Here is a 26,714-nt window from a genome sequence, read left to right as displayed (position 1 = left end):
CTCAAGACCTAATATACCGATTCTAATGTTTTATTTGTTGCATATTGATTGATTCATTGATTGATTTCGAACATGAATGTCAAACAGAAGAAAATAAATAAACAAAACACTTAAACATAAGACATACAATACATATTCGAAAAGGAGTGAGAAGAAGTACAGCTTATAAACTCCCACCCCTTCTCCTTATATAATTAATAACAATAATAACCTTCCTCGTCTAATCATATCTATACACTATGCCATAATTTGACTGATACTTACTAGTAAATAGGTTTCTGGCTTTATATTATTATGAACAAATATAATATGATTTACGTAAACACATAATACAATACATAATACAAAGCACATTAATGTTGATGCCGCTTCATAAAATTCACTAACTATAATATTAATACCATGAACATGCTCTGTGCGTCTATTCTGTTGCTGTGATTCATAGAAAATAAAGAATTAATGGTGATGTTTTCATGGATTTATGAATTGAAAAATGACATTACATTTTGATATATCCACCTATAAATGTTTCCTCCTGCTGATTGTTGACAGAAGACAGTTATCATGAAGGATTATTTATTTAATTCATCACAATATCACAAAACTGTCCAAATATTGCCGAATTCCCCCTACATTACAAACATGTTACATCATTATGTCTCCACTCTTACAGCAGGTCCAGCCGTACGCACGTTTTCCCGCGTAACCCCACCCACCTGACTTACGTGTCCAATCATATGTCGCGATGAGCTGGCATTTACCACCGGAAGTAGGAAGTGTTTATAGCAGGAAGCTAAGCTAACAAACAAACCACCAAAACTTAGGCAACCCAAACCCTGTAGAGGCTTCAGACTCTGGAGGAGCCGCCGGTGTGATTTTTTTCTGTTTTTGCAGGGTTTCTCAGGTGAGTATTATTTATCCTCACTTTAAAATACTACATTTATGTTTTATGACGGGATGCTGAGGTTAACTGTCAACACGCTAACAGCGGAGTTAGCTTGACGCTCCTGCTTAACACCAGCTGTCAGAAAAGTTCTTAATTAAGACGACGTGATTTGTGTTTTTGATGAGATATCTGACATATGAATTGTTCAAGCTGCTATGTAGACGGAATCTGTACGATTTTAGTTGAAACCTAATTCAGTAAATAGTCGGAGAAGCTAAACAAGTTGGCATCAAGTTGAACAAGTTTAGCCTTTTACATTCCAGTAAGTAGACGGTACCGACACGTTTTCTTGTCATATTGATGTTGTTTTACGTTGGCTGCGGAGCTTTAATAGCAGGAGCCTGCAGATAGAAACGGTTTTACAGCAGCTTGAGTTTACCTATCATTAAGTAGCGTAGAGTTTAGTATTAATCTTAATCATATTGATATAAAGCTTGTTTCTTGGTGTCCGGGCTGCCACACCCCCTTTAGCCTTTAGACTGATCAGCTGAGTCATACACTGACTCTAACACATCACATTTGTTAATCTAATCTACTGGCTGAGAGGAACTTGGCCTCACTGTTGTTTTTTCAGCAAGGTTTTGAATATTACATCATTTGTGATATCCTGTTGGTGAAGCATGTTTTGGATGCAGTAAAGCAATATAAGGTGGGATGGTAATAATGAGATAAGTAAAAGAGAACCATCAAAGAATTGTACAGATCATTTAAGTGATAACGCAGACATTGCTGTAAAGTTATGGATCTAAAGCAGCTACGTGTTCCTTTCATGACAGATAATAAATCACCTTAAAGGTATTTAAGAAAGGGAGTGTTTCCAGAATAAAGACATCTTGCAGGTCATCTCATGTCTATGGTGCTTAAATGCAAAAAAAAACACTTTAACCTAGAGTTGAGTGATGAAGCCAAATATGCAACTTATAAAAAAAATCATATCGGTCAATACCAATGGTGAACACAGTGAATGTTAAATAGTTACTTGACGTGTTTTGAAGGTAAAAAGTAAGGTTTAGTTTTGTTTCTGACTGAAATCTGATGGTGTTTGTGGCTTTAAAATCTGCGTTGTGACCATAACGCTTTATTCTAGTGATGAAATGTTTGTTTAGTATCAAAGCACACAAGTACATTTACAGTAAAATAACTATAAAGCATTGAAAAGCTTGTATTTTAACCAAGGACATGAGAAATACACCCTAAAGAAAAAAGAGAAATCCATGTAAATCTTTCTATTTAAATAGGAAATAATCAAATAACCATGCTTTGAGTTTGCCCGTTAACATTTAGAAGAACTTGAGGACTAGATCTAATGCTATAGTTGCTGTAGGCGGGATAAGAGGCTAGAAGTATTTTCAAGTGCCTTTTACTTAAAACCCCCTTTGGCAGTATATAGCAACATATGCAATTTTCTGCTCTGAGTTGAGAACAACCACTCTACAGATTGTTGTAAAATACAGTGGTGAGGATGTGAGCTGGCATTTGTCACAAAGAGTTGTCCGGTTTATTAAGTAAGGATGAAGTCACATGGCCATAATCTAATATAGACACAAAGGACCACTGCACAGTTCTGTGTTGCCTTCAAAAGAAATGATTGAAGCAAAAACACACATATGGTCTGGTTTTTTTTGTTTGTTTGTTTGTTTTTTTCTCCAAAATTTTTTTTCCAGGTTTTTCAATTGTCAATTTTTCACGAATCAATAAACCTAAATTTTTTTTGTAAGAGGCGAGTGTTTCTCTTTATTGAAACAATGACACTGAACTAAAATAGAGATGGAGCGACTGAAGGCCACATAGTTATTTCCAACAGTGAGACCTGCAGTGGTTTAAAAGCATCCTGTAAAAATACGCTTTGACAGTTTGTTTCATAGATGGTGCATCTGAATGTAATTGTATCATCTGCATATAAATACAAGTCAACTGAATTCAGTGCATTACTTACTCATTTACTCACTCATCATTATAGGATAGAGAATAAAACATGGCTGAAATAGACCCTTGTGGAACACTGTTGGTTTAACAAGCATATTTAAAAGCCATAAATGTTGACTAATCAGTTTACATCAACCAGAAACGCATGACTGATCAGGTAAAACACTTAAACTGGTTTTAGTTTGATGAACTGAATCTGCTGTGTGTTTGTTCTCAGGAGTCAGGATGAGTCTGCAGTGGACGGCCGTGGCCACCTTCCTCTACGCTGAGGTTTTCCTTGTTCTGCTTCTCTGCATCCCGTTCATCTCACCCAAGAGGTCAGCACACAAGTGTTCTACACAAATGCTCATCTGCTAAACCTTCAGTAACACATAAAGACCTAGTGTTACTTTTGTGGTAGTTCCCAAATGAAGTTTTTCTCTCTATTTATTTTTTAAAGTGGTTTATCACGATTTATTATAATATCGTCCACTGTATTTTGCCTTTTTTTCCAATGAAAATCATGCATTTTCCTGTATTTTATTCACTGATCATTTAGATGTTCATAAAAGCTCAGATTAAAGTTAAGGGTTGTAATATCAGAAACAGGGAAAACTGAGGAAAAAAGTAACTTTTTCAACAAAATCTATCATTAACTGAACATAAACAAAGTGTCTCCATCCACTGTCATTGATCCAACTCCATGGGTTTTACTGGTGAATCAATGTTGGAGAAGATGACAGTGTTTTCACTTTGACTACGGAGCCTCTGAACGTCCAAATGGGTCATATCTGATGACCATGAAAAGAGGACAAACTGCATTTTATAACAACTAATTACATGTATTGATAGGATTAGTGAATCAACAGGTATTAAACAGTTTAAATCAGTAGATCCTGTTGGTCCCCGATGGCTGTTTGGGTCTTTAAGGGTTAAAAGCCAGAAGAAAAGTCCTCATAAGACACTTACAGCAACACCCTGTAATCAGTTCAGGCTAATGTGGAGTGTACATTAATAGGTTGATACCCAAAGCTTTGATGCATTCTCAGATACTATATGTTCTGACACATTTTATTTAGATTACATGTAGAAAAAACAAAACAAAACTGAAACATTAAGTATGGATTAATAATAATTATGTGCTTTGTTCGGTCCTGCTCATAGGATGTAGTCTGATGGAATAAGTCTTTGATTACTTCAGTTTTCATCCTCCTCTCTTTCAGTGTGTGTGTGTGTTTACCTTTTTTCAATGTCCTCTTTGTCACAGCTCACTTTCCCTTATGCAAATATTCCATTAAAACAAGTTCTCATTGACAGTATTTTGCTAGAACCCTGTTGTGTGCTTAAGCTCCTCCCAAATGTTTGTTTTAAAGAATTACAAACTTGACAAAGAACCAGGGCTATAGTGTCTATAAAAAGCATCAAGATAATTTTTTTTTTTTTTTTTTTTTACTTTTGAGAATTTACAATACAAATTTAATGTCTATTTCCAGGGCAAATGTGGAGATAATTCTTAATATGGAAAATGGCCAGTGACACTGAATTTATTTTGTTTTTACTGATGAGAAAAAAAAACTTAAGGCCTGTTAACTGCATCCATATGCATTTGCTTTGTCTAATTTATTCACTATTAAAATGTGTGTGTTTTCAATAACATGCATGAAACAAAGGTGTTATTCATCAAACATATAGTCCTGTGCTAAAGTCTTATTCCATCTTTGTTTGTTGTTTTTGCAGGGTTGAAATTAACAGGCATATTTATTTCTCATTCTCTTTTCTTCAGATACAATAAGAAAATACAGGAAATATGTGCACAGCCTTACAAGACACACAACAAAATTTAACTAAATGTGTTGTAACAAGAAGCAGCATGAACAGTTGGAAACATCTGACATATATTGAATGAAACCTGGTATAAAACATCAGACAATTAAAGCCATAAAACTTATATTGTCTGAACAAAAGGGTTAAAAACGTGTTAAATACAAAGGGAGGTAAATCTAAAGACGACCACTTTCAGTTTATAGAATCTGTTTTTATCCTGAAACTAGTTTTTCCTGCCGTTCATACTTCATTTATCAGATTGGATCTAAATACAGAGACAAATGCATTTGTGTGGACATTAGAACTTTAATAAACCAACAAACAGAATGTTAAACCAGGACTTTTACACGGAACTGTATGCTTCTTCAAATAAAAAATAAAAGCATCTCTCTGATTATCAGAATCATTCATTTAGGCACAAATTTGCTGTTCACATGAGTTATAGATGAGACCTGCTGTGAATTGGGTCGTGACGGTGTTTTTACTTTCCTAAAAAGTAGGTCCTAATAAAATGTGTATGAAACTGCTGTAGAAAGAAGGGAATTGAGTAAATGCATGAACAGTAATGAAACTAAAACAAAAAGTAAGATCTGAACAACAGTAGCTAAAATGTAGGGTTTTCTAAAACAAATGTAACATCTGCAATAATTCTACTTCTTCATGTCATCAGTCATAACCCATCGACTACCACAAGGATGTCAAACTCATTTTAGTTCAGGTTCCACATTCAGCCCAGTTTGATCTCCAGTGGGTCAGACCAGTAAAATAATAACATAACAACCTACAAATACATCACAACTCCAAATTTATTTATTTTTTTGTACAAAGTAACATTAAATAATGACAATATTTACATTTGCAAACAATCCAAACAAAAAAGATGTGACTATCCTGTGAATAACTGAAATTTCTTTAGCAAAAACTGCAATTTTAACAATATTATACCTCAACTTACCATTTATACATGTGCAAGGATCAGATCTACAAAGGGACAAAACATTTAGTAACAGGCAGAATATTGTTACTATTGTACTTAATTTTGTTTAGACTTTTCAGGTTCATATCTGTTCAGGTTAGTCACATTTCATTCTTGAAGAATAGTTTGTTACTGTAAGTATTTTCATGTTTTTGCAATAAAACAAAGAGAAAAATGTGGAGTTATTTATATGTTATGTTATAATTTTACTTGAGCTCATATTGGTCTGTATATCTTCAGTGTAATTTTTTCACTTCACAAATTCATCCTGCGGGCTGGATTGGAACCTTTGACAGGCCATTTTTGGCCCACGGGCCACATATTTGACACCCCTGGTCCATCAGATATTCTTTTACCCCCACCCCCTTTTGTATTTTTTTGATTGCAGCAGCATCTGTTCCCATGTTGAAATTAAACATGTCCAGTGAGTCTTGCAGATGGCGACATGACAATGCTGTGTGCTCATCAACATGACTTTGCAGGGGCGTCTTAATTAGATCCTGCAGAGTCGTCTGTCCATGTCTGTGCTGATGGAAGACACTGCAGCCCAGTAGACACACAACTCCAAAACTCATAAACATGTAGCAGGCTGACGCTAAATGTAAACACAGGAGCCCAGAATTTTTCACTGTCAAAACAGTTCAGGGAACGCCCTCCTTATAACACGTCTAAGTTTTTAATTCATTGATTTATGAAGCAAAAACAGTAATTGCAAAAAATGTGAACATACACAAACCAGGTTCCAGTTTTTACCCCGCCCCCCGAAGGGGAAGCAAGGGGTATTGTTTTTGGTTTGGTTTGTTTCTTTGTTTAACACTAACAACAAAACCTTTGAATTAATTCATACCAAATTGGGTTTATAGATTACCAGTGACCCAGAATAGATGTCATTACATTTTGGGAAAAGTAGGTCAAAGTTCAAATTTGTTATAAATTTGTAAAATCTTTTTTTCTCTCTTAGTTACACAAAATGGCTGAAATTTCACATGTCTTTAAAAACATAATTTTTGTTTCAATTTACTTCAAACTTGGCACATGTGTAGAGGCAATTGGTATGCTGACATCAGCACACGCATGGACGTGATGACATCAGCTGGATCGATGCCAAAATAAGATACAATACGTGCGAGGGGCGGGGTTTGTTGTGTCTGGAACCAGTTGTTTATTTCAGGGTTTGTACGGGTGCTTGAAATCCTTGAAAATGCTTGGATTTCAATATTGTGTTTTCAAGGTCTGAAAAGTGTTTGAATATGAGTTTAAGTGCTTGAAAGTGCTTGCAATTATAACTCTATGATGTGATTTATTTTTAATATTAGCTGTCAGGTTAGATGTCAAGCCAAAGCTACTTAAAGATAGGTGATACATTTTTTGAAAAATAAAACTTTAAGTAAAAAAATAAAATAAAATAATAGGTGGTCTCAGGTCGACTCCAGGTATATCTTTAAACGTTTTCTCCGATGTAACTACTTGTCAGATTTATTTCAAATTTTTTATGTAGCTTCCTTGGGACAATGTCAACGAAGTTTGTTCACGGTTTTGAGATATCTGGAGATACCAATATAGTTCCTACTGATCACTGATAGAAGTGTATATATGGACTTTAATTGAACTAGTTGAGTTCTGCTCCAGTGAAAGTACCACCCACTTCTGTTGGGAGATTGATCTCCTGCATCCAGACCACAGGACTGGAACATAGAACAGAACCTGACAACCTCACAAATTCAACTGGTTATTGATTCTTCATCGAACAGGACGCTGACCTTTTTAATTCTTGTGCTATAGCAGTGCCCTTTCTAAGACACATTTGTTGCATTGGGAGACAAATAAAGAAACCTTGAATCTTGTTAGAGAAAAAAACAGAAAAAAACTGGACCAGACGCACCAGGATGACTTAAATAGAACGTCTACTTTTTCTGTTGATGCTGCTGTAACATTAGAGCTGGTCTGTATCTGTTTCATGTTTGGATGAATCATTTCTTTCTTAAACATTAATCCTGCTGCTTTAAGACTCTTCCACGCACTATGTACTTCAGATAAGTGTAAAACCACATGTAGGAGCCTTTAAAGCATCATGTAGATGTCATTATCCAACAGCTGAGAGGTCCATTAGTTTAACAGAGTATTTGTTGTGTTTCCAAACAGAGCAGCTCTCTGTGAATGTCATCAGATTCAGACTCATCAGACCTCCTGACTGAAAACTGATTAACTGATCACTCTGTGTTTTTTATCAGCTCAGACTGAACTGATCACAAAATAGGATGAAGAAATAACGTGCAATTATAAAAAGTCATATTGTTAAAAACTTTCAGACTACTATGCTACTACTACTACTATATAGATTCTGTTGGGTTTCTGTAAATTGACTTAGAGTCTGGTTTTGACCAACTCTATATATAAAATGTCAAGAGATAACTTTTTTTTGTGATCTGGCGCTATATAAATAAAATTTTGATTGATTGAGTGATTTAATTGGTTTTCCCCTGTAAGTCGCTTTGGAAAAAAAGCGTCTGCCAAATGCGTAAACATAAACATAAACATACTATTGTGACAATTCAATCAAGGCAAGTCTCCTTAAAGTCACATTTTGCAGTTTGATTTGAAGCTTGTCATCCTTGTATCAGGCATAAACTGAAGTTTGAATTCCCAGATGTGTGAACGTACAACTGGAATGTATTTAAGTACTTTTACTGCTGTCTGTACTTCGAAAACAAATTAGAGGTTGCTGTTACTCACATGAACTTTCCTGCAGTTTTACACTATACTGTAATACTGTTTCATATTTCAGCTTTAATTCTCATTATTTATTTTGTATTCGGCACATGATGACTTATTTAATGTATCTTTCCAAAAAAAATTACCCCCTGGGCTTCTTCCAAGTCCCCCTTGTGGTATGCGTACCCCACTTAGGGAACCCCTACTGCATATTAATCTGTCATCAGGATATAAAGGATGAGCTCATACATTAATGCAGCATAAAAAATCTACCCAAAAACATCATATATAAAGTTTAGCTGATACTCCATATATGATTTATAGTTGTGGTCTCATGGCACTTATTTTCTGTTCCGTTTCCACTGAGCCACTAGATGGAGTTGAGTCGTTTCTGCTGGTAGACTTCATCAGGTTGAAAGACAAATGTGGTTTAACTTCAACATGTGTCTGAAGTGTTTCCCAAACCCTGGAGATTCACTGTTAAAATGAAAATCTGTTAGACCCAAATCTACAACAGGCTTCAGCTATAAATAATGAGACTGAATATTTTTGAACCGTTTTTATGCCATCTTATGATTTTTTTAGTTCCTCTCATCAGTAAAACAATATACACTTAACATACTTTAGAAATGACTGCTGCTTCTTGTTGAAGTTGGTGCTGGCTAATAAACTGTTTTTCATCACTGTAGCATTAGCCTATAAATGCAACACTGGATTATTGAATTGTATGGTATGATGGTTTTAAATGATATATATTTTTTATTATACTTCAGTGTTGTGGAAGAGCCCAACTGGGGACTGGAATTGAGAATTAGCACTAACTATAAACTCTATATGTATCACATCGGCCCTGTCAAATAAATAAATAAATAAAAACTGCTTTGCAAAAGACTACATTGCAGTTATTATCAATACAAGAAAAAACTAAATAGATGCACTATTTGTAAAAAATTTCACAGAGGCCAAATTAATTGTGTTTAATGGATAAAATGAATGACTGAGCTACTATAAAGTAGTAAAAAGTCTCTTGTATCATTTGATGCCAAATTTCAATATATAAAGAGTAAATTTCATGAGTGTCTATACAGACACAAACAGCTTTTTAAATGTTTTTATTTGGGCAACCTCACATAGTTTTTAAATATGTTTCTGCGTTGTTTAATAAAACTATTGAATATATAAAATGCACATGAACTGAAAAATAAAACTAAAGATTTGTAGCCTAATATGTAATATAATTATTTTTGTTCAAATGTAGACTTGGTATCAAATGTTTTGTTTATTACCTGGTGCTGAAGTTAAGATAATAATAAAATAATAAAAATAATAAAACCAAGGTCTGTTCAGGTTTAAGTGAAATAGTGAAACTAAAATCTCAGCTGTGGTTCACGACCACGTCTTGTGAAACAGGTGTTCTAACGTGTTCCCATTGGTTCTCCAGGTGGAATAAGATCTTTAAGTCCCGTCTCATGCAGACCATCGCCCTCTACGGAAACACTTCGTTCATGGTGGCCATCGCCATCCTCGTCTTCCTCCTCATCGGTACGTTTATGTCTCCGTCGCCTTTTGTGAAACCAGATGTGACCCTCACGTTAACGTTTCTTCCGTGTTCGCAGATGCGTTTCGTGAGGTGAGGAAGTACGGCGTTCCTGAGAAGGTGGACCTGGCCAACAACCCGACGGCCATCGAACACATCCACATGAAGCTGTTCAGAGCTCAGAGGAACCAGTACATCGCCGGCTTCGCTCTGCTGCTCTGCCTGTAAGAAAACAACACACACACACAACTCTGGATGGAATTAGAAGGACTACAGACCTGAGATATCAACAGTCAACACATGAGATGTTTTACAAATGTAATTAATGAAATAAATTATACTGAAATTAAGGAGAAAAGAGCACAATGTTTCTCAAAAACAAGTAGCGAGGAAAGAAGTTTTAAGAACAGACTCAGTCTAGTTGAATGGCTTTTCTGTTGAATTTCTACAGATGATGATGATGGTGATGATAATAATAGAACAGGACTTTATTGTCAAAGGAAAAATGAAAATCTGTTTAGCAGCTCTGTTTCTCTTTAGCAGCAGTTAAAGTGCAATAAAGACTATTTACTAATTGTTCCAAAAAGTACTGACCATATACAAAACTACAAGAAATGCTAAATATACAATAAGTCAACTCAGATAGATAGATAGATAGATAGATAGATAGATAATATAGGCTATATACAAGGTGAAATGGAAAACAGTATTATTTGTGATGTAGTATTATTCCATTAATCCATTATTTCATTAATCCGTCCAGAGCTGACTGTTACATTTTGTCATATTTATGTATTTTTGGTCAAGGAACAGACTGGCAAAAATGGCAAGTTGATAGGACCAATATTTTGGAAGGTATTAGTGATTTTGGAATACAATAGCCTTACAATCACGCTGCTATGGCCAGAACGCTTTGGTGGTGACTGCTGGACAAATGCAGTACACCATTAGGGCTGCACGATATTGGGGAAAAAACTGATATTGCAATTTTTTTTTTTTTAATCCTGCGATATATATTGCATATGAAAAAAATGCTCAGGAGGATATAATAGCTGTGTGGTGCCGACATAAATGGTCAAACAAATGAGTTGTTTCCTCTAATTGTGGCAAAAGGTGTAAGACACTACCGACACAGAACATTTGTTTCAGTATCATCCTTGTAGCTGAAGTAATTCCAGATAACTGACATTGCTTTTCTTCTTGGCACAAGTCGTCATTTTTGGTGATTTTCTCTTGTTCGTTGCTCATTTTTCAATGTTGTTACCAGTGACTCACTCCATGTGCAGGGGTGTGGTCTGCTTCGGCACACTGATTAAGAACGATTGTGATTGGTGGATTGCTGCGCCCAGGTTGAAATTGTCTGAGAACACGATGAGTTCATTTGCCTCCTACTTTGCAGGACCTGTGATGTGACTATTGCGCACATGTGCATTGCGACGATGACGCTCAAATGATATATTGTGTAGCTCTATACACCATGCACTAATAACACAACAAGGTTATAATAGTTTTGGATTTTCATTATAGTTTAGTTTTATTTAGTTTTGACTTTTTTTTTTTTCTCTAATTCAGTTAGTTTTAATTAGTTTTTAGTGTAGGTTTGCTAGTTTTTATTGTCGTTTTTTCTGAATGCTTAGTTTTAGTTTAGTTTTAGTATTAGTTTCAGTTTTTTCATATATTTTATCTTCCTCGCCATCCTATTCAAAGAAATCAGTGAGGTTACCCTGGACACTTTATTTGGAGGTCAGGTTAGGGCGGCTCTGACTGAGCAGAGACACAAACATATGTATAGTACCATGTATAAATTCCCTATAGCAGGTTGGAGGGGGTAATGTAGGTGGGGGTGTGATCTATACACAACGTCATTTATGTGAAAACGAAAATGGAACTTCCCATACTTTCAACGTTGGCCTCCCGAATTCTATACCGCTGTTTTCACGTTCTATCCTATATCAACATTGACAAAGACGAAAACTAAGGGAATTTTACACATAATTTTTATACGTTTTAGTTAGTGTTTTGAGCACATAATACAATTTCAGTTACCATTTTTTTCTTTTAATTATAGCTTTTATTTATTCCAGTTAACGAAAAAATTTTTTCAATTCTAGTTTTTGTCATTTCATTAGTTTTCGTTAACGATAATAACCTTGATACACAACTGCAGGGGTGACCAACCCTGGTCCTGGAGAGCTGCTATCCTGCATGTTTTAGATGTATCCCTAATGATAAGCCTATCATCAAGCTCTGCAGAAGCCTGAGAACGACCGTCAGGTGTTCTGGAAGAGGGAAACATCTAAAACAGGGGTGTCCAATCCTGGTCCTGGAGAGCTACTATCCTGCATGTTTTAGATGTTTCCCTCTTCCAACACACCTGACGGTCGTTCTCAGGCGTCTGCAGAGCTTGATGATAGGCTTATCATTTGAATCGGGTGTGTTGGAAGAGGGAAGCATCTAAGACATGCAGGATAGTAGCTCTCCAGACCAGGGTTGGTCACTCCTGCACAACAGCATAGAAACTACACATCTAGAACCTGTGGATCCCACGGGTCAATGCACTAGTTTTATAATAATGTTGGTGTAAAATGACACAGAAATGCAGAGTTTGTTGTCAAATGCAACAACAAAAAGCCACCACACACAAACCCTTGAAACTTGGTTTGGTTCTAAACTCCTGCTTTTTAGAACGGGGCTGTTAGTTGTGAGTCAGATTGTGAATCTACCTCAAAGGATACTCGGGATGTTTTGCTCAGATCAACCGTAATTCATAAGGTTTTATATATTTGGGTTTCCCATTTATGAACTCCCCCTGTAGCTCTGAGTTAACAGCGACAGACAGATCTAAATACAGAGGAATTCCTCCAGTCGGATGGAAAGAATGAGCAGCTGTGTGTGTGTGTGTGTGTGTCTGTGTGTGTGTTTCCATTGACAAATGTATGGTGTAAATCCTGGAGTCCGCCTCCTGATTGGACGGAGCACAGAGGTGTGAATCTGTCTCGGCTCCTGATTAGCCATCGGGGGTCAAACGCCGGTCTGATCGTCTCATTGGTTTCTGAGCTGTTGTGATGTGGTGTGCTGTGATTGGCTGTTAGCTTGTCGTCAGGCTCATAGGCTGTAAGTTACCTCACATAGAAGGGTCGCAGTGGGTCATTAGAAAAAATATCACTTTTAACTGGTCGCTTAGATACTGGTTTAAAAGAGGTCTGAGTCAAACTCAGATGCATTCGGGGAATTGTACTTGGCTTTTCTCTTGGACTTTGTGCCCACAGGTGTTTGTCTTTTGGTTTCCATTTTAAGTAGAAATATTTAGGGGTTGGCATCATTACTAGTACTTTTACTTTTATACCAAGTCCTGAACGATACTGATTTTCCATTTTAACAACAAAAAAGTGACAGTATACATTATAGCAGGGGTGTCAAAAACATGTGGCCAGCAGGATGAATTTGCAAAGTACAAAAATAACCCTGATTTTATTAACAATCAAGGGTGTTGAACTTGTTTTAGTTCAGTAGCTACCAACAGACCAAATGCGATTTCAAGTAAAGTAATAGCATAATAACCTATTAATAATGACTCCAAATATTCTTCTAGGTTTAATGTGAAAAAATATTACATTATGCCTATAGATCATGACAACTCCAAATAAAAAAAACATTAAAAAAATTAACATTAAATTTTAAAAATATTTACATGAACAAGCTATCCTTTAACAATAAAATGTGAATAACCTGAACTACATTTTTGTAATTTAAAAAATAATCTTAATTAACACAACTTTATGTTCACTTTAACCTATTCTTGTAAGTATAATGGCTAATGTTCAGATGGTAGAAGTAAGGAGAATACTGTCTGAACCGGTCGCTCAGTGGTTGGATTATTCCAGCAGAGTACTTCCTGTAAACCACTAGAACCACAGGGAGTGCATTTCCTCTGTGCTGCCTTTAGGGGGCAGTATTGACTGCAGTGATGAGCAGTGTGGCAGTGCTTCAGCTGTTCACTGACTCACCTCAGCATGTGATGGAGCAGCTGCTCCAATGCTGCACTCAGAAGGAAGTGCTCCAGCATTTAGACCGAGCCCTGTAAACTCAACACTGTTACTCGGGAATTTCCAGTCTCAGCCAAAAAGAAAATCAGGAGCATGGCAGCTGATCAGATTATTTCCAGCCTGTGAAGTCAGCGGTGGCCATATTTGGAGCTCAGGGAGTTCTCTGACTGAAAAAAAAAATCTTAGACGTCTTCAGTTTTGTTTACATTTCATTCTGATGCTTCAGACGTTCATACAGATCATAGACGAGTTTATTTGAGGGAAACGATGACTGAAAAGTGTCCTCTTTTTTTTAATCACACACCTGAATTATTATACAAAAACTATTAAAACCCACTGAGCCACGTGATGTACACCATAGGATGTGAAGTATGAGGGAAGGGTTTCAGCAACTTTACAGTCAATATCAGATAAAATGACAGTGGTGTTTATTTATTTATTTATTTATTTATTTATTTTTAAAACTTCATTAAAATTGAATCTGAAGTTGGATGATGCAGCCAAAAATTCATCATGATAAAAATATTCATATTGGTCAGTGTTAATAATCTTGAATTTACTTAATTTATTGCCACTTCTCCTTCATACAATGTATTAAATGACTGTATCGCTAAAACATAAAGTACATATTTTTACTCAATTTGTTGGATAATTTCACTTTTCATTCACCAGTGTATTTTACAGAGCATTGCATCGTGGGTTGTAGCATTCCTGTCAGGTTCGTGAGTTTAGGGTAACTGTTCAGCACCAAAAATATATTATGAAAAATATACTACTAATATAGATACTTGATATATTACATTTATTATAATAATAATGGATTAAATGTATATAGTGCTTTACTATTTTACATATTCAAAGTGTATACATTGGGTCCCTTATTCAGTCACACATGATGATGATAATAATTTTATATATTATAGATAATATAAAATCTGCTACTAATACACCAAAAATATGCTACTAGTCAACTTTAACCAACTGACATTTTGTGTAATAAGTCATGATGAAAATGGGTTCAGGTCGTCTTCTGACATCTTAAAAAAATCAGATGATGAACTCAGGAAGACGTAGATGGACTTTATTTGTCTTTCAGATTTACATCAAAATGAGATTTCAGTGCAATGGCTCAGAGGGCAACAGGAAGGAATAAAACAAGCACTATATATACAAAATAAAATAAATATATATTCATAAACAATGTTTCAAATAACTGAGGTAAAAGTTAGAATGCGGCAACAGAGTCATGTACATTATTTTACTAATTAAAACCCAGTATGTACTTATTATAGTTCCTTTTTATTTTTTATAGTACGTTGCATCTTTTCACAGTTATAGTAAGTTGTTGGTTTAAGTGTCACAGAACATGTCAGACATCTTTCAAAACGGTTATAAAGATGAAATGTTTGTTTAGCTTCAAAATATACATGAGTAAAATGAATGAAAACAACAATTATTAACCCATTTTTAGTGTTTTAGCTGAAAAGATAAATATAAATGGTGGGTACGCTGGACACTAGATGTTACTTAATGCTGCAGTGATGAGACTTCATTTAATAACTTAAGGATCCAAACCAGAAAACATACAGTGTGGCTCATCTGCTGATTGTGTTTCTAAATACACCAACACCCTGTCAGACCAGATACATTCATGTAGTTTCTGCATCACATGACCTCGATAAACACTTTTAGATGTAGTCAGTGACACCCACCACTGGTCCTTTATGGTGACAGACTAAACTGGCTCTGTATTCCTGTAGACATGAACGGGCAGTTACTGTATCTCACATATTTACCCCCCCCCATGAGACAGAGTTACATCACCTGAGTTATCACATTGCACCAGCAATGGGAAATGTCAGGGGTAAGGGTGTGTTACTAAATGTATATGTGTGTGTCATGTGCTGCGTGTCTGTGTATGACACACATGTACACACAGAACAGCTGATGTAGCAGGGTTTTGTTTTCAGGACTTCAACTACTTTAAATCATCTTTATCAGACTTTATCACAGGCAGAGAACGTTTGGTCACATCTGTAATGATACACTATATGGACAAAAGTATGTGGACATGTTGAATTCAGGTGTTTCTTTTCGAACAGGGGTCTGGGATACAAAACAATAATGACTAATGTCAGAATATAGTTTTATATTGGGATTAATATCATTGCATTGGTCAGAGATGGGTTTTACCTCATTTCTCGACATTGATTTTAATTTTTTAATTTTTTTTTTTTTTTTATCCACGGCTATGAGTTTAATTGACCTATCCCTAAAGTATTTTTCATGCTCTGACTGTAAATAATAATTTTCTACCACAACTAACCATTGACTTTCTTCACATTGCACTAAGGAAGAAAAATCTCCTATTAAACTTTGAGGTAATATTGATGATTATAAACTTTATGGACATAAATATTGGGACACATCATGGTCCTGCTCATGCTGATTTGACATATAAATGGTAGAAAAATTATTATTTACAGTCAGAGCACAAGAAATATTTTAGAAATTTAGGGGTAGAACATTTAAAATCATAGTCATGGATAAAAAAAAAAATCAATGTTGAGAGAAACTAAGTAAATTCTGGAAGCAAAGATAACAATTTAAACCAAACTAACCAATGCAATGATATTAATCCCATTATAAAACTATATTGGGACGTTAGTCATTATTGTTTTGTATCCCAGACCCTTGTTAGAAAAAGAAACACCTGAATGTCCACATACTTTTGTCCATATAGTGTACTCTCTCATCTATTATGGTATATTTAATCTTGCTAACGGTTTAAATTATGATACTGTAACTGTTTAATTCACTTAAGAAATAGCTGAAATAACCACCAGTCAACACTATGTATTTCACTTCTCATGGTCAGAATCCCTCCACTCTGTCATGTTCCCACTCTTCAGTGTTGCCTTTTTGCATATGGATTAATGCCAAGTATATCCTAATTTGACGCTGATTTGTTCATTTTATGACACAGAACCAGCTGTATTTAGTCTCTTGGCTTCATGCAGAGGTTTTACTAGGACTCTAACAGTTATTCCACCATGATCTGATGTTCAGTATTTGGTCTGACCCTTATTATTTAGTATTAAATGGTTTCCAAACAGTTGGATGAAACTAAATGAAATGTCATATTTCCACAATAACGTAGTCTAATGTAATGCTGTGGAACTGTCAGCATTAGTACATGTTTTCATTGTTCGTTTGCGTTAATAGGCTAGTGGCTGACTGTGACAGAAAATGGCTCAAAAGATTTAGAAAAGTATCCACACCTAGATTTAATATCATCTTGTATTAGTTCCACTTGTATAGACTTGAGTTTCAATGATGCAGATTCATTCCTGAAGGTATTTAATACTTGGACGTTTCTGAAGTTCAACCCAACAGTTATCGGTCTGGTTTCTAATACAGTGTAAGTTGGTGAATGTCAAACGTGCAACCATGTGACCATCAGCTTCTCCCTGTTCCACAAGATTCATATTTTGCCGACCTTTAAAAATCAATCGACCTCTAATTTCTACGTTTTCCTCGGAGGTCTGCTGCTCTTTTCATGGCCTCATCCTGTCGAATCCTTCTTATATGGTTTAACGTTCATTCTTTTATTCTTTATTGACACTCCCCATTAGCTGACGCACAAACGCCAGGCCAGTCTTTCTGGGGTCTTAAAAAAAAAAATAGTTCAGGATGCAAAATCACAATACACAGATCCAGTTGCAGTAAAAAAGAAAGGAGATGGAAAAGAAAAACAACAAAAAAACAAATCCCAAAATGGTAACATAAAAAGACTAGAAACTCTCAAGCCTGAATAATTACTTTGCATGTTTTTTAAATGCTTTCTTCCTTGAAATGTTTCTAATATTTAAACGAAGAGTGTTCCATAAAGAAATGGCTCTGTATACAGCAGTGCTTTTCATAGAATTACTTTTTGGGTGTGGTAATCTAAGCCGACCTTGAGTTGAAGCTCTGGTACCATAGTGATGAACATCAGAATTATATCCAATTTGATTAACAAGAGCTGCAGGATACTTGGTGTAAATAACGTTGCGAATAAATAACAATAAACTGATAGATAACCTATGAATAACCATGGTTTAATGACACCTGAGCAGAGAATAAACGCTATAAACTGTTAATCTTTGGTCTTGGGTGGTCATCTGTTACCTCTAAAGTCACAGATTTAGTTGTAAAGCCGAACACCAGAGCAGTGCTGTAGACCTGATCAGTCTGTCCTTGGGACCACATTGAACAGATGTTGTTTTTTTATTATTTATTTATTTTCCAGGTTGCTGCGCCGCCTCGCCACGCTGCTCTCCCAGCAGGCATCACTCATGGCCTCCAACGAAGCCTTTAAGAAGCAGGCGGAGGGCGCCAGCTCTGCTGCCAAGAAATACATGGAGGAGAACGAAGTACTGCAAGAGGTGATGGACACACACGTACAGGAAAACACACAAAGGAAACACACAAACAGGAAATCATACACAAAATCCCACTAAGAAAAAACATATACAAAGTCACAAAGAAAGAAACTCACATACAGGAAATAACACAAAGAAAACTCACATACATGAAATCACAAAATAAACCACGTACATGAAATCCTACTAAAACAAATACATATGCAGGAAATAACAGTTCACAGTAACCCCCCCCCATATTACACTGTGTGCGTGTGCAAATACATTGTACAATATGTATATGATATTTAAATTTATATAAATACAGCTCTTTTCTCTTTATTTTTGTTTCACACATATATTTTGTCTTTCCTGCACTTTATTTTCGTTTTTGTGTCAACTGAGGAATTTCCCCACAGTGGGATCAATGAAAGTCCATCTTATCTTAAATCATACAGAAATAAAGCACGCACACAGGAATTATATAGAAATAAACCTCACATTCAGGAAATTATATAGAAATGAAGCACACATACAGGAAATTATAGAGAAAAAATACACATACAGAAAATTGTACAGAAATAAAATGCGCATACAGGAAATTATATAGAAATAAGACACATATGGGAAATGGTATAGAAATAAAGCACATACAGGATATTATAGAGAAATAAACACATATACAGGAAATTGTATAGAAATAAAACACACATGCATGAAACTGTTCAGAAATAAAGCACACATACATGAAATCAACTTGTATTTATAGTGCCAAAACATAACAGTGATCTCCTGACATTTTACATTTAGAGCTGGTGAAGCCCATGAAATCATACAGATATTAAACACACTTAGTTCTTACTTTCAGCTGAGGGGAGACAAAGGAAAAATTGTACCAGGGTCTGTTTTACAGTTTCCTAACTAGGAATAAGAGGAATTAGAACACACAAAATAATAAGAACCTTAACGTCTCTTTCATGTAAATGTCTAAACTATAAGGTTAAAAGTGGTTTTATGGTTTGTGCGTAGCTGCCCCTGAACGCATGGATACATCTGTTACTGTAAGATGCTGCTGTTTTCCATCTGACCAGTAGGGGGCAGTGCTGATCCACAGCTGCAGAACCCAAATAAACATTGCATATGCACAGTGGAGCACGTAACACATGGCTTGTGTGTCCCATTCACAGAGAAGACAGTCACTCTCTTTGGTAACCTGACCCGGGTTTGTCGGGGTGACCAGATCACAAATTCCCCACAGCTAAGAAAAGGAATGGCCTCATCTGCATGTGACACAACACACATACTTTATAATCCATGCCTCTGTTCAGTGTTTTCAGGAAATGTTTCTGGGACTTTAGGCAGCAACTGAATTATCTTAAACATTCTTTAAGTTTAGCGCTGTGGTTTGTTTGGCTGTCGATGCCAAGCAGCAAATCAGACATCTGTGACTTTCATTCACACTGCGTCATCTACAGTTGAACCACACGGGTGTCGAATTCATCATAATATTAATATAATAATGTCATGTCAGTCTACAGTATAGATGGTAATTCAAACCACTGTAGTTATTTAATGTGTTGTACTATTAATAGACTGTACAGAAATACACGAGTCTGGATGAGTCTGGAGGTTTACAAGTGGGTTTTAGACTTTTTAGACTGGCTTGTATCGTCATTTCAGGACACATGTTAAAAAAAAAACCTGTGCACTAGAACGGAATTTTGTTACATGACTCTTAAAAACACACTATAAAAAGTAAATACAGTTGTCAAATCTGAAATGTAATTTATAATTTGTGGGGCGGCCATGGCTCATTATGTAGAGTGGGTCGTCCAATAATCGGAGGGCTGGAGGTTCGAATCCCGCTCTGTCCTAGTCCTAGTCCTAGCCCTAGTGTCCTTGGGCAAGACACTATACCCTCCTTGGCTCCAGTGTCACTCACACTGGTGTATGAATGTTCGGTGGTGGTTGGAGGGGCCGTTTGGTGCAAATTGGCAGTCACGCTTCTGTCAGCCTTCCCCAGGGCAGCTGTGGATACATATGTAGTTTAAAGCGCTATAGGTATCTAATCCATTATTATTATTATTATTATTATATTATAAGTATTGTGTGGTTACAGTGAAAATCTTTTTTTTTATACTTTATTTTTGTTTGTTTTATCAACAGACAATACAACACACAAACTAGGGGTCACTGGTTAAACACAAAACATTTAAATGACACACAGTAGTCATTAATCATTGTTTGTTATAGTCCAGCGCTTTATGAAGATATGTTCCTTGATTATAAGGTAATCTTTTCAGTTAAAAATCTCTTTTAAAGGTCTAAAATCTGTTTAAAAGTCTATTAAATAGTCATAGAAGTGGTTTTTAATGTCTTCCTTTACTGAGAGTTCAGGAGTCTTATGTCTTGAAGGATGGAACTATTGCAGAATCTAACTGTTCTGCTCCTCACACTGAGTCGACCGATGAGAACATGTAGATGCAACACAAGTGATTCACAATACAGAGGGAAACAAGACGACAATAACCGTCACTTACTTCTACTGAAAAATAACTTCCTCTTGCCCTGATAGTGGGGGTGCTTTGGTAGATATGTGTCCAAATGTTCATTTCAGCACCATCACAAGCTTACAATTATTAACCCACCCCCTGAAGGGGAGGCAAGGGGTGTTGTTTTTGGTTCGGTTTGTTTGCTTCTTTGTTTAACACTTTAGCAGCAAAACTATTGGTTGAATTCATACCAAATTGGGTTTATAGTTTGCCAATGACCCAGAATAGATGTCACCACATTTTGGGAAAAGTAGGTCAGAGTTCAGTTTTTTTTTTTTTTTTTTTTTTTTCTTACTTATAATGGGCAAAATACGTGTGAGGGGTGGGGTTTCTTGTGCCTGGTGCTATTTGTTGGTTGTTTAATTTTGAATATCAACATTTAAAAGAAAAACAAAAAGGAAAATCATAGAAAAACCATCTTATATACTCCTGTCCCCTTACCCCATCTTTTTCTACTGACCTTAAAGCCCCATGTCAGCTTCTCAAAGTAACATAAAGGAGTGATATTTTACTTTTTTAAATGGAATTCTTCATTTTCAAACATTTCCCTGTGCTCTACATAAACTGTAAATGCTCTGCTTGGTCTGAATTCTTCATTAATTCAACTCCACAGGTCCATCTTCAACCCTATAGAGCACAGGTGTCAAACTCCGGTCCTCGAGGGCCAGTATCCTGCATGTTTTAGATGTTTCCCTCTTCCAGCACACCTGACGGTCGTTATCAGGCTTCTGCAGAGTTGGATGATAGGCTTATCATTTGAATCAGGTGTGTTGGAAGAGGGAAACATCTAAAACATGTAGGATACCGGCCCTTGAGGATCTGAGTTTGACACCCCTGCTATAGAGGGTATGCACGTGATGTCACCACTAGCGGAAGTCACCGCGGTTGAGTGGCAGAAAGAGGGAGACGAGTAGTGGCTTTGGCTTGAATATGGCGAAAACTTTCGAACAATCTTAAAAAATGGGGAAGAGCTGTTGTGCCATTGATCGCACAAATGGGTTTAAAAAGCACTCGGAACTATTGTTTTACCAGCGACCTAAAGCCAAAGACAGAAGAAGCAGATGGATCGCTGCAATTCATAGAAATAACTGGAATCCAGGCAATGAAACCTGGATTTGTGGTTGCCATTTGTGTCAGGTAACGTTAATTTATGCTGTGTTCTTGCGTAAAATCATACCTTAAATTAAATATAGTTTTGGCTAACGTTACTTCTTAGTAAAGCTCTTAATGTTAGCATCTGTCATTTAGTTCTATATTTCATAACTGAAATGTTCTTGTCTTCAATTGTGTGATTATGAACCTTGTGTTCTACATAATTTGTGAACTAGCTTAAACTGAGGCTAACCTAGTTTTCCAAATAAGGGGGTACTCTAGCACAAAGCTGTTGTAGCTGTGTTGTATCAAGTATTTGATGTGAACTCTCCTTAAATCTCCACAGTACCAGTAGATCATACACCCACTTGGGTCAATACTAAGGGTTCAACTCCAGTAAATCAGTAGTGAACTGTGAGCGCTACTGCTGGGCCTTTACCTTTACCAAGAACATACGTCTGCACTGACATAAAACCTCGAAAACAATAGTATGTTGAACTGAAAGCACTCACCAGCTGTAATTCTCTGATTAACGATGACGAGGATGTCAACAACTCTTTGGCTTTTGGATGCTTTCAGCCTTTGCATTGTGGATTTTGCCGGCGTTGAAATCAGGTTCATATAAATGTCAGGATACATGATTTCCGGCCACATCTGTGTTCGTAGACCACTTGTTGTTTGGTAGCTTGTATGGATCCATGTCCAGTCCAATTGTCTTTAATTTCATGTTCTATTCCACATTTTTCCCGGTCTCGCTGTAGTTACTGCTATGCTCCGCCATGTTGAGCCGGTTTGTTTTTGCCACTCAGTCTGACTTAGAGGGGCGTGGCCCACGGGGGAAGTGACGTATGTGCATTCCCTCTATTTCTGAGTAATGACACCAGAAAGGTGGTTTGGAGCGCTGGCTCTTTAAATGCAAATGCCCCACCCCCTCCAGTTTGTTAGCCATGCTTTCTGTCCAGTTCAGCCACTTGTGTTTGTTAATTCAACCAACAACTGAACATTTTAATCGGCTCAAAGTTTGGACATATTTTCAGTTTTTACACCAACTGCTCCTGCTGATAAACAATTATGTCATACTCTGAGAAATGTTCTTCAGAAGTCTGGACCTTTATATGTGCAAATGCCATGACGTAACTAGTTATAAAACGTAACAAATTAAGAAGGAAATGAAACAGGTTGTAGAAATCCACTGGATTTTTGCCAAAATGAATATAAAGATAGTTTTGCAGCACCTGGAGGGTTCAAATTCAAACTTTATGAACTATTAGGGTCCCCAAATGCAGAAATAAATGAACCAAAGACTAATAAATGACCTCTTTAACAAATCTTACACATGTCAAAATAAATTCTAGCCAAGCCTGCACAAAACACAAAAACTATTACACATATCAAAAATAAACTGTCTGTAGATAATAAACACTCCTCTTCTATTTTTTTTCTGGGGGAGTGCATTAGATGCACTGCACTGTTATGTATTTTTATCTGCGAGGGGAAAAGTCGAATGGCTTCATGACACGGTTTGGACCTGATCCTATGTTTGGGAGAGGCAGCAGTGGCCAAACAAACCACCCTGAGGTCAACAGGGGTTTTCCTGGCTCAGACACAGTGGGCAGTGGTACCGTCCAGATCATGTGCTTATGAGTGTGCACCGGTTCAAACGAGGACTCTTGGAGTTCTAATGATTAAATGATTGTAAAAGTTATCAGTACTTTTTACTTTTTACTTTTATCGTATAAACTAAGATTAACCGTATGAAGTAAGATAAATCAGGAAATGTGTTTTTACTTCACTGCAGTATTTGCTGTAGGTCTTGTCGAAACAACAATGTGACAAAGCATCTGTTTGGCAACTCGCAGGAATGTTTTAGAATGTGTTTTCTGTTCCAGCGCAGTGATATTTCAACTAGGAAATGATCTAATAAGAAAGGAATATCTCATAAATGTCACAAAATCAGATGTTCTTCTGAATGGAGCATTACTTATTGAATTTTTTTTTTTCATGGTGAAATTAGCTTTGAAATGGCAGTAGATAAACAGTCCAACATTGTGGGTCATCGTGTCAACTGTCAAATGTATCACCTCAAGATTACTCACTACAGTGTAACATTTTCCAGGTGCTTTAAATAGGAGTCTAACCACTTTTGTCTCAGCTGCACCAACTGTTTCTGCCTCCGAACTACAATACAGGAAGTTTATTATAGGAAAAAAATCAGGTCAACACAACTAGAAAGTGTCGTCAGTGCAGCATCTGTTAGCAGCTGGTGTGTAGGTCACAGGAGAAAACCTTCAACATGGAGGTTAACGTCCAAAACCATTTCAGTATAGCAGTGGTTACCAAACTCTTTTGGCTCATGACCCCATTTTAACATAACAAATTTCTGGCGACCCCAGACATTCAGACATTCTTTTTTGCTAAAATTAATTTGTTTTTGATCACGTAATAGTTTGCTATGCTATGTTGCATAAATAAACATTAATTTTAGATTACATTTAGTCAATATAATGTATATTATTGTGGATGGAGGCAGAAAAGCCAGGTGTAGATTACTGCACAAAGTGAGAATTTTATTGTGTACAGTCAGTATGTACAGTCAGTCCAGCTTGGATTTACAAGGCTGATAATTAATACTGAACAAACAAGAACTCAAACTATGAATTATGAAAGAGCTGCAGCATCTGAAACTGACCACAATGAACATTTGACAGATAAACAGAACCACAGTGCTTCAGTTTCAGCTTCACAGGTTGTCATGTCTGTTATGGATTGTGATGTTCTCTGTCAAGTCACCATATATTTTTTATCAGTAAGTTTTTTTTTTTTTTTTTTTTTTTTCTAAATCAATTACTAGAAATTTTGGCTGACCCCATTTGAATTCCAAGCAACCCTACGGTTGAAAAGCACAACAATACAGTGTGTATTTTTATGCTTTTGGATTTCACTCAATCAGAACAACAGTATATGATCATCAGCTGGAATTCTTATTTGGATAAAGAACAAACACCCTGGTTTAGGTTTGCTCATTTGGGTGGAAAATAATGCTAATTTCAGAATAAATGTGCTTGTGTTCCTCGATTACATGGATCCAAGTCGACTCAAATCTAAATAGCAAGTTTTCAAATTTCAGTTTTTACGTGTGTCCTTCATTCTGTGGGTTTAAAGACATGACCTTCTGTAAACGAGGAAATGAGCAGCAGTGGTCAAATGTCAAGAGTGCATGAAGCGAAGGAGTGGACAGAGTAAAACCCGCCCACTCATTCTCACAACTGTGGGGAAGTTTGAGTCACTTCTGCCAAACCACATGCTTCATCTTATCTGCGTCCTCAGAGCGGTCACGTATAACACCCTGACCAGGGTCAAATATAACACACTGACCAGGGTCAAATGTGCCCGGGCATGGTCTGGATTATCTAGTGTGTGCATACCCCAGCCCATAAATACCTCCTATACAATACACGTTGGTTGCTATGTAGGTTTCCTTGTGTGGTGACATACGTCCACTGCAGCCACTCCTCACAGGTCTGTATTGGTAAAGAACATTTGTCGACTCCCTCTTACTGTTAAAAACTGTTGCGACATTCGTATCATGTTGACTGTTCGTTTAGTTATTACTTAATAAGTCAGAGGTGAAGGTGAATCATTCCTCCCCCCCCCCGCCCTCACTTGTTTTTGCCTCTTTTGTGGAAAACTCCCTTCACCAGTGCTTGTTTTGTCATTAGCTCTTTTTCGCAGGGTATCTGTCACATCCACAAACATGTAGAAGCAGCGGGTGCAGGTTCTTGTTTGTTGACCAAATCGCTGCAGACTCCTCCTGATTTGGTGAACGTGCATCTATATCCATCTGCTGTCTTATTTGCATACAGTTGCATTCTAACTGTGGATACTGTTCACTGCACTGAACTGTACATGCTGCGTTTTGCATTTCTCTTTTTTTTTTTTAATTAACTTTCTTTATTGGAAGTAATTTCACAGGCATGACATGACAATGCAATGCGATAAAAGGACTTCCTTTCTTTTATATTTGTTTATCCCTCCCACAATCCCACCTTACCCAAAAGAAGAGAATCTTTAATTTAAATCCAATATTGTAAGTAATCAGTACAGAATAGATACAGCAACTGTCTAATTAATAAAACAAAAAAAGGTGTCACTAAAATAAACATAACAAATGAACAAAAAACAATCAAAACAAAACTAGAAAGCACTCCGCCAAGGCAGATCAGCCTCCCCCCCCCCCCTTTTTTTTGAGTTATCTTGCTAACAGACAGATGACCACCACCACCACCCCCCGATCACCACCAAAATTTAATCATTTGTTCCTTATGCCAGTGTCAGCATTTTCTGAAATTTTCATCCAAATCCGTCCATAACTTTTTGAGTTATCGTGCACACAGAGACAGACAAACCAACGCTGGCAAAAACATAACCTCCTTGGCAGAGGTAAAAAACAAAAAAAGGGGGGTGGGGGGGCTCAGTCATCACGATCAGGCAGAGATGTCAAGGTTTCAATATAATTTAAGAGAGGCCTCCACGTTTTTTCAAATGATTTTAAGGAGCTATTGAGGGAAAATGTAAGCTTTGTTTCAAGTGCCTGCTATGAGATGGAGGTTGAGGGTTTTTCCAGTTGAGGAGAATGAGACGCCTGGCCAATAGAGTTTTTCTTCTATATATATATACATAGTTTTGATATACATATTCTTGAGTGGTTTGTTTGTTTTTAT

At 36.5% G+C, this 26,714-nt stretch overlaps 1 protein-coding gene across 1 annotated transcript in view; it reads left to right on the top strand.

Annotated features, from left to right (window-relative positions):
* The first annotated feature begins 762 nt into the window (after positions 1-762).
* LOC115422043 (B-cell receptor-associated protein 31-like) overlaps positions 763-26,714 on the top strand; it is a 27,504-nt gene continuing 1,552 nt past the window's right edge. Inside the window, exons 1-5 of the mRNA XM_030138089.1 lie at positions 763-901; positions 3,086-3,189; positions 9,805-9,905; positions 9,980-10,124; positions 18,238-18,388. Of these exons, the coding sequence (XP_029993949.1) occupies positions 3,098-3,189; positions 9,805-9,905; positions 9,980-10,124; positions 18,238-18,388 (489 nt within the window). The 5' untranslated portion in view covers positions 763-901; positions 3,086-3,097. The remainder of the gene's footprint in view (positions 902-3,085; positions 3,190-9,804; positions 9,906-9,979; positions 10,125-18,237; positions 18,389-26,714) is intronic.

This window comes from Sphaeramia orbicularis, chromosome 7 (genome assembly GCF_902148855.1).
Source record: "Sphaeramia orbicularis chromosome 7, fSphaOr1.1, whole genome shotgun sequence".
In the NCBI taxonomy this organism is placed as follows: domain Eukaryota; kingdom Metazoa; phylum Chordata; class Actinopteri; order Kurtiformes; family Apogonidae; genus Sphaeramia; species Sphaeramia orbicularis.
Note: the sequence above shows the minus strand (reverse complement) of the source record. Positions and strands in the feature narration are given on the sequence as shown.